This window comes from Apis mellifera, linkage group LG11, assembly GCF_003254395.2.
Source record: "Apis mellifera strain DH4 linkage group LG11, Amel_HAv3.1, whole genome shotgun sequence".
Taxonomy (NCBI): Eukaryota; Metazoa; Arthropoda; class Insecta; order Hymenoptera; family Apidae; genus Apis; species Apis mellifera.
Window position 1 is genome coordinate 11,481,849 of NC_037648.1, and position 15,216 is coordinate 11,497,064.

General features: G+C 31.7%; 1 protein-coding gene across 4 annotated transcripts in view; it reads right to left on the reverse strand.

Annotated features, from left to right (window-relative positions):
- LOC410317 (small conductance calcium-activated potassium channel protein) overlaps positions 1–15,216 on the reverse strand; it is a 228,054-nt gene that overhangs the window by 31,209 nt on the left and 181,629 nt on the right. For all 4 annotated transcript variants that reach the window (XM_006566310.3, XM_393798.7, XM_016914843.2 and 1 more), the window contains one exon: positions 12,936–13,031. In XM_006566310.3, the coding sequence (XP_006566373.1) occupies positions 12,936–13,031 (96 nt within the window). The remainder of the gene's footprint in view (positions 1–12,935; positions 13,032–15,216) is intronic.

The window sequence follows — 15,216 nt, forward strand, 5'->3', positions numbered from 1 at the left end:
GAGGTGGCACGCGGAGTTTTAGTGAGAGTGTTAGTAAGTCAATTTCTAGCTAAAATTTGATTTTTGATTAGGAGAATATATTTTAGAGGAGGTGGCACGCGGAGTCTTTAGTAGAGGTGTTAGTAAGTCAATTTCTAGCTAAAATTTCGATTTTTGATTAGGAGAATATAATTCTAGAGGAGGTGGCACGCGGAGTCTTTAGTTGCGGTGTTAGTAAGTCAATTTCTAGCTAAAATTTCGATTTTTGATTAGGAGAATATAATTTAGAGGAGGTGGCACGCGGAGTCTTTAGTTGCGGTGTTAGTAAGTCAATTTCTAGCTAAGATTTCCATTTTTGATTAGGAGAATATAATTCTAGAGGAGGTGGCACGCGGACTTTTTAGTAGAGGTGTTAGTAAGTCAATTTCTAGCTAGAATTTCGATTTTTGATTAGGAGAATATAATTCTAGAGGAGGTGGCACGCGGAGTCTTTAGTTGCGGTGTTAGTAAGTCAATTTCTAGCTAAGATTTTTATTTTTGATTAGGAGAATATAATTTTAGAGGAGGTGGCACGCGGAGTCTTTAGTCGCGGTGTTAGTAAGTCAATTTCTAGCTAAGATTTTTATTTTTGATTAGGAGAATATAATTCTAGAGGAGGTGGCACGCGGACTTTTTAGTAGAGGTGTTAGTAAGTCAATTTCTAGCTAGAATTTCGATTTTTGATTAGGAGAATATAATTCTAGAGGAGGTGGCACGCGGAGTCTTTAGTTGCGGTGTTAGTAAGTCAATTTCTAGCTAAATTTTATTTTTGATTAGGAGAATATAATTTTAGAGGAGGTGGCACGCGGAGTCTTTAGTTGCGGTGTTAGTAAGTCAATTTCTAGCTAAGATTTCCATTTTTGATTAGGAGAATATAATTCTAGAGGAGGTGGCACGCGGACTTTTCAGTAGAGGTGTTAGTAAGTCAATTTCTAGCTAAAATTTCGATTTTTGATTAGGAGAATATAATTCTAGAGGAGGTGGCACGCGTAGTCTTTAGTTGCGGTGTTAGTAAGTCAATTTCTAGCTAAGATTTTTATTTTTGATTAGGAGAATATAATTCTAGAGGAGGTGGCACGCGGACTTTTTAGTAGAGGTGTTAGTAAGTCAATTTCTAGCTAAAATTTCGATTTTTGATTAGGAGAATATAATTCTAGAGGAGGTGGCACGCGGAGTCTTTAGTTGCGGTGTTAGTAAGTCAATTTCTAGCTAAGATTTTTATTTTTGATTAGGAGAATATAATTTTAGAGGAGGTGGCACGCGGAGTCTTTAGTTGCGATGTTAGTAAGTCAATTTCTAGCTAAGATTTTTATTTTTGATTAGGAGAATATAATTTTAGAGGAGGTGGCACGCGGAGTCTTTAGTTGCGGTGTTAGTAAGTCAATTTCTAGCTAAGATTTTTATTTTTGATTAGGAGAATATAATTCTAGAGGAGGTGGCACGCGGACTTTTTAGTAGAGGTGTTAGTAAATCAATTTCTAGCTAAGATTTCCATTTTTGATTAGGAGAATATAATTCTAGAGGAGGTGGCACGCGGACTTTTTAGTAGAGGTGTTAGTAAATCAATTTCTAGCTAAAATTTCGATTTTTGATTAGGAGAATATAATTCTAGAGGAGGTGGCACGCGGACTTTTTAGTAGAGGTGTTAGTAAGTCAATTTCTAGCTAAGATTTCCATTTTTGATTAGGAGAATATAATTCTAGAGTAGGTGGCATAGGGACTTTTTAGTAGAGGTGTTAGTAAATCAGTTTCTGGCTAAAAATTTGTCTAATAGAGGAAGATGGCTTTGATACTATTGTGATACAATTGATAATACTGTTGTGATATAAATATATGATAAATTGTTATAATTTTGTTGGGATCTTAGTGCGAGTGAATAATAAAGCAATCGAAGGGTAAAGGCATGTTTAGTTGAAGGAGGCGGATTTTATAAGAAAATGTCAAACGAAAATCTTAGAATAATGGAGAAATGGATGTATTATATATTATATAAGTGCGCGAAGGTGATATTGATAAAATGAATAATAAGATATATTCGACTTCAAGAAAATTCTTTAAATTTTAAAAATAATAAAATTTGTTAATACAATTTGGATAATTTTTATTAACATTTTCACCAAGCATTATTTTCTTAAGAAAAAAAAGAAAAGAAAAGATAAGGAAAAGAGATAAATGGACGGAAAGATTTTAACAGGTTAAAACACAAAAACACCTTCGCAATTTACGAAGTACTTTGGATAGAGTAGCGAAAGAGTGCACGGCCCATTTCGACGTGGTTATTACAAAGTTAAGGAGTGCACTCGAGAGCTCGACTCGAGAAAAAAAATCGCGAACATATGGTCAGGAACTGGGACGAATTTCCATCGATTACAGGGTAAAACTTAACGGTGGATAGGAAGAAGATGAATCGGAAAGAAATTGTGGTTAATATCTAGCTTTTCAAATCACTCGATAAGTATTATTTATAATTGACTGATCATTGATTGCATTTTTTCATCCTCTTGTTCTGAATTACACATGTAAGAAACTGATTTTTAAATGTTTCAGTATTATTTTTAAATAGTGATATCCTTAAGTTCTTTTTATTAAGAGATAATTACTTATTTTTATTATTTTTATTATTTTATTATTTTATTTAATGAGTTTTGATATTAATTAATAGATCAATGATTTTTTTGAACTTATATAAGAATTATTTAAAGTTTTTAAAAAATCATTGGTACTTAAAATTGTTATTTAATTATTTTGATATTTCAACGATTCGATAGAATTTATTATAATTACAATCAATATGTCAATTCTTTAAAAATTATTTCTAGTTAATGATTTCTGGTATTATGACAATAGAAATGATGACAATAGAAATTGACTGTAGTTGCTAATTTAAGGATTGCGAAGTATTTTTTTTAGATAATCCCTAGTGTAGTGATTCTCTCTAAAGAAATATCATATATCAATTGTCTTGTATGAAGAAGGGAACTTCCAAAAATAATTTGAATATTGCAAAATAACATTAAAAAAGATTGGAAAACACTGAACCAAAACGAAAAATATTTAATGAATTGTTTGAGAATGGATGAAAATAAATGACAATGGATTTTGAAATGTTCATCTGAATCAATCTGGAATACTTATCTATACAATTGTAAATGACAAGCGAGAAAATTCTCTGTCGATCATTTAGCGATAACTCGTAAAAGATATAATCGAAAAGAAGATGTGAATCACGAAACCGATTTGTTGGAAAAAAGATTCTATTTGATGTTCATATACAACATGGAACGAAACTAACTCTTTTACTTTTCACTTTTGATAAGACCATCACTGAACATAAATATTCTAGCAGCAGCAATTCGTGTCGACGATTCTTATCTGAAATTTCTTGTAATCCTCGAGACAAATTGAATGAAAAAGCACTCTTAAAGCTCGTAATAAAGTACTATTTCGTTGATTATTTGTCTCTGGATATTCGAAGTATTATTTCAGGAGATTCGAGGAAGATTAATTCCTCGTTAACTTGTGAAATTCGAAATTGTTTCTTTCCCTGAAATCAATTTCGTTTTAATCGTAGCGATTAGAAAGGCTTTGAAACATTTTTAATTGGAATATTTTGAAATTCGACATATGACCGATGGTCTTTCATTAAAAGGAATCATGGTAGAGAAAATTGACAACATCGTTATCAATTGTGTATTGATCAATCAAAATTCACGAAGCTCTAATTCCGTTTTTACCTTCAATCGAGATTTCGAGTTTGAAATTTAACGAGTGTCGATTGATTTCTGATTGGCGAGAAGTAACGTATCATGTACTGGATGTTATTTTTGAGATTACATCGTTTCAATTTATATTAAATCGATTCAATTTATATTAAATGATATTTTTTCGTCGTCAAAATTCTTATCTAAAGTCAGATTTTCTTTAAATTCGATGATTTGAAAATTTCTTATAATTTTAAATTATATTCATTTTTTTCAATAATCACGTTGAGATATTATATTGACGACAATAATTAATTTTGACTTAAGAAAATTTATGAAGAATGAAATAAAAGAATTTTTTGATTTACGAAAATTCGAACTCGAGAAATTTATAGAAGACCTTCGATTTAAAGTACATAACTTACTTTGCCAAGAATGATACATTATTTGTCACCCTTTATCATTTACTATATATAATCAAATATACTTTTTCTATTAAATATTCTATTAAAATTAAAAACTTATTTTAGAACAAATAATTTATAACATAATTTTATAACATATAATTTTAGAACAAAATTAACAAATCACTAAACATTCCAATATCTTTTGAACTTAAATATTTAATAATGAAAATAAATTTCAAGAAATCGATATCTAAAATTTTTCAATTTTTCCAAAAGTCTCTATCATCAAACTTTTAACTAGTTAGAATTCAAGCAAGAATACCAACAAGAAGGAATATCTCATTGAAAAGAGTTCTTTACAAAAAGTTTTGGACTTTCTGATGTGAATTTCAAGATCTGAATACCGATGCTGGAGTGTCTGTAAACTTTTTCACAAAGTCACGTCCGTTACAACGAGATTAAATGAAACGGGGAACACGATGCAATCCCTTCCACTTTCTCTTTCCTACAGATAAACGAAATCGTATTTTTTACGAAGATTCGGTTGCATTATCCGCTAACCTTTTTTTTCAAATATATAGGACGAATATTAAAAAAGCCTTTGACGACTGAATGATTCAAAAAAAGAAACGCAATCGACGAAGATAAGCTATTTGCATCGAGAAAAGTGAATGCCAATTTCTTAAATTTTAAAAAATGTATAAAATTTACAAATGTATTAATAAAAAGAAATTATGTTAAATACGATCTTTTCTTTTTTTTTCCCTTACTACTTTTAAAATTATTTCAAATTCCAACCTCACTCCATGTCATATCACTTTTCACGCTACTTTTTCAATCAGATTTATGGAAACGAAAATTGACCCTCGAGATTATGATAGAACTATCAACTTTCAATTTCCCTATCCGCTTTATTAAAAGGAACGAATTTAGAATAACTCGATTAAATAAAGTATATTTCTCTCTTGATTACATCCTTCGAAACAACACGGGGGAGAGATTGCGCGAAATTGCGCCACTGCTGGATTGTGGATTTTTAATAATGCAGCACTGGCTCGTGAATTTTCTTGAAATGGATTTAAAGGTAGGAATTCGTTTCTTTTAAAAGGAATGTTGCTTAGTTTCGCGAAGAAACATGAGCTTGTCGAGAAACGAGAACTCGTGGGACTTACACGGCTGTGAAGAAGAATCGACCTTGCGTTGTATCCCGTCGGGTTTAATTCGTGGTAAACATATTTTTTCGTTTTCTTGATTTTTTTCCACCTTTCTTGGAAATGATAAAAATAATTTAGAAGAGAGGGGGAGAGAGAAAGAAAGAGAGAAAGAGAGAAAGAGAGAGAGATAATTTTTTAACGAGTATCAAATATATATGTATTTTCTTTTTTTTTTTTTTAATTTGAGAAGGATATAAAACATCATGAACGATAAACAATAACGATGAATAAAATAATTTCGTTATGAAATTTAACGAAAAATGATGAAATGTCGTATATTAATCCACGAATTTAAATTTTATGCATTGTTGGAAAATTTAAATATTGAAAAATATAAATATGCAAAATAATTTATCGAATGTAGCAAATTTCTTTAAGTTTTATATCCAACATCTGCAATCTAGACAATTGCAATAAATTACCATATTGATCATATACCGATCAAATTGATATCGTTATGATTAAAAACATTGAGAATTTTATCAATTTACATCCATGATTTTTCAATATTTAAAACACGCGGTTTTTATTTTTTTGGACTTTTCTTTTTTTCTTATTACTAAATCTTCCAACAATCGTAAAATAAAAAAAATTAAAAGAATATCAAATAAATTGCTGAAGTAAAGTTTTCCAAGCAAATTTTCTTGAAGACGTAAGTTTTCTTCCCTCGATTCGGTTCGAGGCGTAAAAGGGGCTCGTGAAAGACGATAAAAATCCTGTCGATTCGAGCTGCGTATCACCCGCATGCACTCTTCGTCGATTTAACGCGACGCATGGACAGGCGTGAAGATGGTCGATTGGTCGAGAGAGCGGCTGTCATGCGCGTTATTACATCTGCTGTGTTTCAAAGGATGAACAGAGAAGTATATAATAAAGTTTATCGATTCTTTGTCCGTGTCATTCCGTGTGATTCGAATCGTGACAACGTTTGCTTATCTTTAGAAAGCTTGAAGCTCGTACGTTATTAGAAAAAAAAGAAAAAAAAAAAAATTCAAAACTTAATACTCGCGAACAATGAAAATAATATTGTTTGAAATTTTAATCTTAATTTGTAATAGCAATGTGTATAATTTTTGATTAAAAAAAAGTTTTCAAAGATTTAAAATTTTCAACAATCATGGAAAATGATAAAAAAGAATTTCTTCTTTCGCATCTTAGCTGATAATAAAATAACAAATATTTGACAAATTTAACGTAGAAAATAATATTGTGAAAAGTTTCTTTACTTCATTACATCTAAATAATTCAATATATTTCCTAACACGAAATATTCCAATAATTCATGAATCGTTAATCTCGTATATTAATTATCAAAACTTGTGAAATGGAGGAAAAAATAATAATAATTACTATAATATAATCTCTCATGAATATCACATATGACGAGTTACCAATTAAAATTTCTCTCTTTTGATTATTTGAAACATTAAATTATTGTCAGAGTCCCTTCAAATGTGTCTCCACTGTCACGAGTTAAAAAGTTAAAACGGGATTAAAGAATGTGTTGTTATCCCCCTTTGTTTGAGAAAGTTTGTTTAATAGGATGGAAAATGACGTCGGCCATCGTTAATTGGTATTAATCCGTGGCAAAGTTAAATGGTTTATCCTGTAACGCGATTCTCGTGATTATTATTCCCCGACTAAAGCAAACAGGAAACAACCGTGAACCGTGAATCGGATCTTTTTTCCTTTTTTTTTTTTTTGTTTTTATCGGTTAAACCGATTGTCTATCTGCCAGAACGTCATAACGATTGATCCCCGTGGCAGATTTAATTTCGCTCGTCGAGCAAGCGGAATAAACGTCGTTAACACGCGTGGATTCTTTTCCAAGCTAATTATCACACTTTTTTTTTTTAAATTAATGAGTTTTTCGAAACGAATATTTTAATTATTAAGTCAAGTTAAGTCGATAAATTCTTCTATTAAATATCGTATTGGGAAATTTAACTTAAATCTTAAGAAAATATGCTTACTGCTCTCTTATTGAATATTTGTGATAAATTTTTAAATAAAGGTATATGTTACATCGATTATTTATTTTTATTTAGCTTGAAAATTAAGAATCAAATTAAACAACGACGGCAAGAGAAGATATCCGACTCAAAAGGATTTTCTTTTCTAAAAATCCCCAAGATTTAAATTTTTTTATTAAATACAGACGTGGATCAAGTTTGGTATTAAAAAATTATTATTTGCAATCATTGATGCATGAAAAATGAGATTATAAGCAAAAGAATCGAGTGAATGCATTGATGTGGATGCATAAACTTTCGAGTTAAGAATTATGAACTCCTTAACTAGTTTATATTAAGGAAATTAAGGTGAATTATCCATTAGGATGTACTTATCTTATTTCAAAGGCAAATGAGATACCGGAGATTTTGAATATTTTACACGCGTTATATTTCATATATAATTCTGAACTTTTTCCTATCTTTTTTTTTTTAAATTTAACGATAAATTCTATTTTCTTTCTTATTACGCTATTATTATTATTCTTTTTTTATAATCATGTCTTACTTCACCTACGCACATACAATATATTATATCCTATCCCTTTATATTTACATTATTATCCGACATAAATATTATCGAATATTTCACTGGAAATATTTCATTGGAATAAAAGAAATTTCATCGGAATTTGGCTACCAACACCGCCGATCACCGATTCACCGATCGAATTCCAATATTAAATTAATCGCCACGCTTCTTTCCACAACTCGTGCCACCTACTTAAATTCAACGATCCGCCTCGAAACCACCGCCACTCCCCTTCCTCCTCTTCCCTCCGCTTTCACGTGCCTCTCAGATGCCTGCAATTCGACCGCAATCGAAATCGCAGATCTCGAGCCAGAGCCCGCGTATATCGTTTGACCATTGCCGGCCGAGATACTCGACCTGTTAAACGAACGACCATCGGGGATAATGCAATTCATTGTGCTTGATATACGGCCCAGAGATTAAGCCCGATCGGGATCCGAAGAAATTCGGCCTGTTATCGCGCTCGCCACGTGTCTGACTTATGATGGCTTATACCACTTACGGATGAATTCTGTTTTCGGCTTGCGGCCTCTATCGCCGATTAGTCGGCGAGGATTCATCAGGCTTACGGATAAGGGGAGGAGTTACGATATATACGAAACGAATGAGAGAGAGAGAGAACTTTGTACACCCACTTTGTTACGGGATATTTAATTTAATAATCTGTAAATGGATATGAATTGGATTAAATCGAAGGAGCGATAAATTAAGCAACGAGCGGATTAAAGTAAATGAAACGGTGTTCTAATTTTAAGCTAATAAATTATTCGTAAATCATTCGGAAAAAAGATTGAAAAGGTTTCAGAAGCGAGTAATTTGGTGAATTTATGCTTCAACTTTTGCAGAGATCATACGAAATTGACATAAGCTCTTCGTGAATAAACTTTTATGAAAATTTTGAAAGTTAATTAAAAATTTCAATATCACTTTCTCCTTACTTAACTTTGTGTAATAAGTTTTATAAAATACGGATTAAAATATCTGCTAAACTAATAACGTAGGCTATAAGAACTTTAATATTTTTTCGTAAATTATATTGCATCTAAATAATCAATATATATACTTTTTATAATTTAATTAAATCTTCTTCGAAACCATTCGATCTGAACCAATTTTTTTTACATTTATAGATTAGGATTCAATCTGTACTCAAATTTTCTACTTACAAATAATAATTAATCGTCGCGAAACCTCGATTTATCCCGAAGAAATGTATTTTCTGTACTTTTTTCACGTACACGCATCATACCCATGATTGGAACAGGGGTGGAAAGCTCGTGATATTTCGCTAGGTCCCGATAATTTCGTTTAATAATCGGTGTAACCAGGTCGATGGTAACCAGGTCGATAGCTGGTCCATACCTCGATTACGATGCGTAAATATGGTAACAGCTGCGTTTCACGCGGTTGAATTTCTATCGTGTTATAGAGAATCGCGCGGTCAACTCGATTGTCACTACGCCTGTGAGAAAATTGCGAATTATTCGCGATGACGAACGCATCCACGCGTTAATTGCGTTATCGCGCGCCGCTGCGCATTTTCTCCCCCTCCTCCTCCACCGTAATGCCGCCATCTCTGCATAACTCGCGTCAAGGCTTTTCTTTTCAAGAGGATTTTTGGAAAAAAATATCTTTATTTATTTTTTTACTTTTTTTTTAGTATAAAGTGATCTTTGAGAGAATTCAATTTAAGGATGTAAAAATAGAGGGTTTAAAATGATTCTATTACATTATCGATTATTTTTTAAAAAGTTGTAACACTTCAATAAATGTTTCAGTGGTTAAAGAAATCTGGAAAATCGATCGAAAGAAAAGTGTGTATTGGATTTTCGTTGGTTGGAAATAAATTTAGAAACTTCCACAACTTGTGGAAGAATAGGGAGAATGGAGGATGTAAAAAATGATTACAATTTGAAAAGTTCAGGTATAAAGTATCATTTTTTTGGATTTCATGGAATTGTAAATTTACGATTATTTATGGCAAATACGATGGAAGGATGGTATAATAGAAAATGCATGGAGCAAAAAATTGAAAGTTTTTGATTTCGAATAAAAAAATAAAAATTCAAAGATTTTTATTTTATAGATAAATGTCAAACTTTTTTATTGTATATAAAAATGAATTGAAACTTTTGGAAAAAATCAAATAAAGATATCAAATAAAGATAGAATGCCGATTATAAATTTTTGAACTACTTTGTAATTTTGTAAAAATATAATAATCTTCATAAGGTTCTTTTAAACCCTCTATTCATATATTTTTAAATTGAATTTCCTCAAAAATCACTTCATTCTAAGAAATAAGTTAAAAGAAGAAAAAAAAATGAAGAATTTCTTTTCAATAATTCTATTGAAAAAACAATTTTTTTCCTACCATTTAAAGCCTCTACTATTTTATAAACAACCACTGCAACATTCAATACAAAAAAGGAAATCTTATCCAAATATTTTCAATCCAATCCAAATTCAATCTTATCGTGCTATCGAAACCAGTTATCCCTTTTTGTTAAAGCATAAAGTGAATCCGTATTTCCATCCTCAAAAATCAAAAGCAGTAGAAACGGGACGACACGCGATGACAGTCGAATTTTTATTTATCGAGTGGACGACACTGGTTCAACAATGCAGCAAGGCGATTTGCTTTAATACTATAAAAGCCAGTGCCATTGGATGGATATACCGCTATTGTGCCGGACTTCTATTTTACAGATTCGGAACAGAGAGGGACGGAAAATCCGGTGGAAATAATCACGGTTCGCGTTAATAACGAGGAAATGTGTCGCCAACGATTCGAAGGACCATAAAATCGTCGGTTACAGTAGAGAGTCTGGATCAGAGGAGAATGGATATAAAATGGTCCTTCATGAAAATTCATGGCACCCTACGCGATCGACGTTGCTGGAGAATTTTAACGAGTTACTCCCTCCCTATTGTCGTATGGATATGGATTTGCAATAAACGCGCGATTCACCTGTGTTTCGGTTATGCTCGAATGGCCGGCTAATGTTGGTTCACGAGTGATTGATTCGGGCATAAAATCCACCGTGTTTCGTTCGATGGGGATATTTTAATCGGATCTGATTTGAATACAAGATTGAAGTTGGAAATTGTGTTAGAAAATGTGATCTGCAGATTTGAAAGAATTATGATTGTCATTATGATCTCAATCCTTCTTCTCATTCTAGATAATAATTAAATTTCTCCTATAACGTGAAGAAATAATTAATTAAATAAAAATTGGTATACACAATGAAAATTAAGAAAAAAATTTATTTCAATTCCCTTTTTAATAAGAAACAATTTCGTGAAGAGATGAATAATTAAAGCGAACAAATTCTTTAGTTAGCTCACAGTAATTTTCGTATGTAACGATAGAGATTAATATAGTTGCAAAATCACTTGGTCACTTTACGGTTGAGTGAAAGAGGGTTGAAAAGTTGATGAAGAATTCAATTCGATTCCGATAGCCAGTCATTGAAAGTTCTCTCTCTAGCCATCCCGCTAACAGTTCATTATTCACTGCGCGTCGACCCACCCCTCAATATCACTTTTGTGCCGGTGGAATTTCACGGCCATTAATCAGATTTAATCAAGAGAAAGTAGCCGGAAACCGAGAAAATTAATTTTGTATCAATTGCTCGATTAATCATTGGAGAGATTAGGAGTAACGTACGTGCTCGATAGACATGTCGATTTTCTACATGTTCTCGATCTCTTTTGATCGAATTTTAGAAAAAGTTAATCCGATTAAATAATCGAATGGAAAGAAAGTGAGGCGAAAAATATAAATATAAGAAAATAAGTGAATCGAAATGTACACTTATAATCGTAGCAACTATTCTATTCTATTTCCAACGAAATTTTACTATTGCGATATAAACCATGATTCCTCAATAAAATGTCAAGTTGATGAATTTTTTTTTTTAATTTCGCTGTCCAAGCGAACGAGTATAATAAATCTTCTGTAAGAATTTAAAGAAGAGAGGAAGAAAAAAATAAAGAAGCGATGATCTTGTCGACACCTGGAACCTTTGCACACGTGATTACAATTCGCTCCAACACCTTCTGTCTACAGCCAATTAGAAACCGTACAAGCAATCCAGCCGGAAACGCCTTTGGAAACATTCTAATTGGCGCGATCGATGCTCGTAAGCGTCTCTTTTAAGTTGATTTATGATCACTTTTGGAACTCGTTCCGTTAGAATTTCGATAATAAGAGGAATGAATGAAGATGATAAACAGACTGCGAGAGAAATTTTGAGAATATAAATTATTCCACAACGTTCTCTACAATATCATCATCGAATCATATTGGATTTTTTTCTTTTCAGATCAACTCAATTGCATTAAATGGCGAATAATAACGATATATTATTAATGAAGTAATTATTAATCTATCCATCTCTAATAAATAGTCATAATAATTTAATCATAATTTGTATAGTTTAATTATAATTTAATACAATTGATAATAATTATCACGATATTCACGCAATACAATTTCATGTATTGTGTCATCCTATTTTTTATTTATCGAAGGACCTGCATCCTGTAAATAAACAATAAATTGATAAGAGAAAAATCGTCGATATTTTAAGATAAAATAATCTCGACGAGTAATCTCGTCTTTCATGCATGCAAATTTCAGTTGACTAAGTGGGAAATAAAAATTTCGCCGGGTTTATTTAAGAAATTTATCAGTGACACAGGGAACGGTGGCTAAAAGTGTAGTAAAAGCGGAATTGCATAATACAGAGCGGCACGAGGATCGAGATATTTCTTCCGCCGTGGAAGACGGTCTACCCATGTTCCGTTTCCGTGAAATGAAACCTCACAGATGTGTGCAAACGGCGGAGCCTTTTATATTCGCCCTTTTTTTTTTTTTTTTTTTTTTCCTTCTTTTTTTCCCCACCCTCGTTTCGCGGATGCGGTAACGTCCACGGCAGATTGTTTACATGCACGCTACAAAGACATCGAGCCTATTGGACTTTTTTCTTTTTTTCTTTTCTATTTTATTTTATTTTATTTTTTTTTTTTTTTTTCATACGCACCTGAACTTCTAAGGCATGGTAAGCAAATATGAGGCCAAGCAGTATCACAGTAGACACAGAGATCAGGGTTTTCAGTGCTGTCGAGTAAAACGAGGCCTGCAACATAAAACGTCGTCCTCGTAAATCCCAGTTCTGCGATTCAGACGATACCTCGCCTTTATTCTCGTCTCTAAATTCATATTTTTATTTCGTCTCTGGAAAATTTGCTCCAAGGGATTGTGATTTGTAAAAATTCTGTTTTTTCGGGGAGGAGAAGGGATGAGAAATTAATATTATATCCTGGAAGAATTTTGAATTGATTTGTAAAAGTGCATCGAAAATATATGCAGTGAAAAATTTTAATTTTTCTTTTGAAGAATAATAATTGTTTCTATTTCTGTATTCTTTCCTTCTGGACAAGAATTATTCAAATATATCAAACTTTTTTTTATCCAATTTATATATATATATATATATATATATATATATATATATATATATATATATAAATTGATATAAATTATAGTGAATTTGATTGATTAAACAATTTACATTTTAAAAAGGAAAATTTTAATCGAAAGAAAATGCTTTACATTTTAAAGCAATTTTTAACGACACGATTAATCGCTCTCGCGTTTCATCAACGATTCGTAAAAATTTTACGCAAGAAATTTCAAAGGAGTAAAATCATCGTGCGATTCATACCGTCGATGAGATAGCGATCACAGAGATAGCAATGATTCATATTCTCGACTTCTTTTTAATGTTCCCTTTAAATTTTTACTCTCCTCTACATACCTACATCCTGCAAATAAAAATCAATTTAAAAATTTCGAGATTATTTATCAATATATTAAAAATACATACTGATCGATATTAAATATTGAAATTTAAGACAAATCCATGAACAAGATAATATTTTCTTTGAATATATTTTTCTGATAGCAGGATTGTAATATTTCCATTTCGATCAATCGGCCCATATTCCTCATCCTCTCCTCATGAACAACTTTGAATGAGAATTTTTTCACGAGGAATTAATTGCAACCCCGTTCGACAGGAAAAGAGGAGTAAAAACAAAGAAAAATAAAATATTGAAACGTCTGCGTAAACTTACTTATTGCTCGTAAAAAGTCAAACGCGAGCCGTGCTCTTTTTTAAAGGTGACGTTCAACTTTTCCGACTGCATTTTCCAGCCTCGTAAAAAGCGTCTGGTGGAGAGGAAAAAAAAAAAGAAAAAAAAATTCGTATATCCACGGATCTCGTCTTTCACGAAATGTCCACGAGTGCCGTGTCTGGTGGTGGATAATATGAAAGGAGAAATGCAAACTCAACATACCAATTCCGCGAATAATTTGCTACTTGTTACTGTTGACGTAGAGGAGGAAATGGTCGATTCAATTTGTCGAAGAAGAAAAATTGTATTCCGAAAATTAAAGTTTATCGTATCATTAAAGTTCGAGTAATAATTATTTATTGAAAATTTTTCGACATTTTAAATATTTTTTTATCGCGTGATAATATTTATTCTTTAATTTGAAAAACGAATTAATACTGAAGTGTGATAAACGTGTGAAATTTTTGGTATCAAAAATGCGTTTGACAATTAAAACAAAATTTAAACAAATTTGCCCATTCATTATCTCGATTGCACAAGTTGATCGATTTTTCTTCAAATAACGGGAACATTTTTCACATTTCGTACATTTAATTCGGTCGAAACAAACATTTTTATGTCCCTTTTAATTCGGAATATTTGTTTTAACTTCGCGTAATTGCGCAATTATTTACAAGCTAGATGCGAATTTTATATTTTTTTGTTATTTAATTTTTTTAAATTAAAGTAACAATTACTAATCTAAAATAATATCTATCTATATATATTATATTTCTAATTATTTAAATCGAATAATTCTATTAATTGCACGTAATGGTACTCCGTCGAGCTTCGTTGGAACTTTCCCTTTGATCTCACCGCTATTCACCGATGCAAAGTGAGCCATTTGTAACCCACGATTGACAATGAAAATCCAAGGACGCGGAAAATCTTAATACGACGAGGATTGTTAAGTCTCGAATGAAGAACCCTCGAATCACTCGAAGCACTTCAATCCGAGTATTCTCTCTGTTAATTAAATCGAAAATGTCAAGTCGAGCTGGGACTGATCTCTGTATTCGCCGAAAAAACTGCGAGACGCGATTTAACAGTTGGATAAAACCACGTGGAATCGATATGGCGAAGGGTTAACAAGAAATAATAAATGAGAAACAATAACGGTTTCACTCTATTCTTATGAATTCT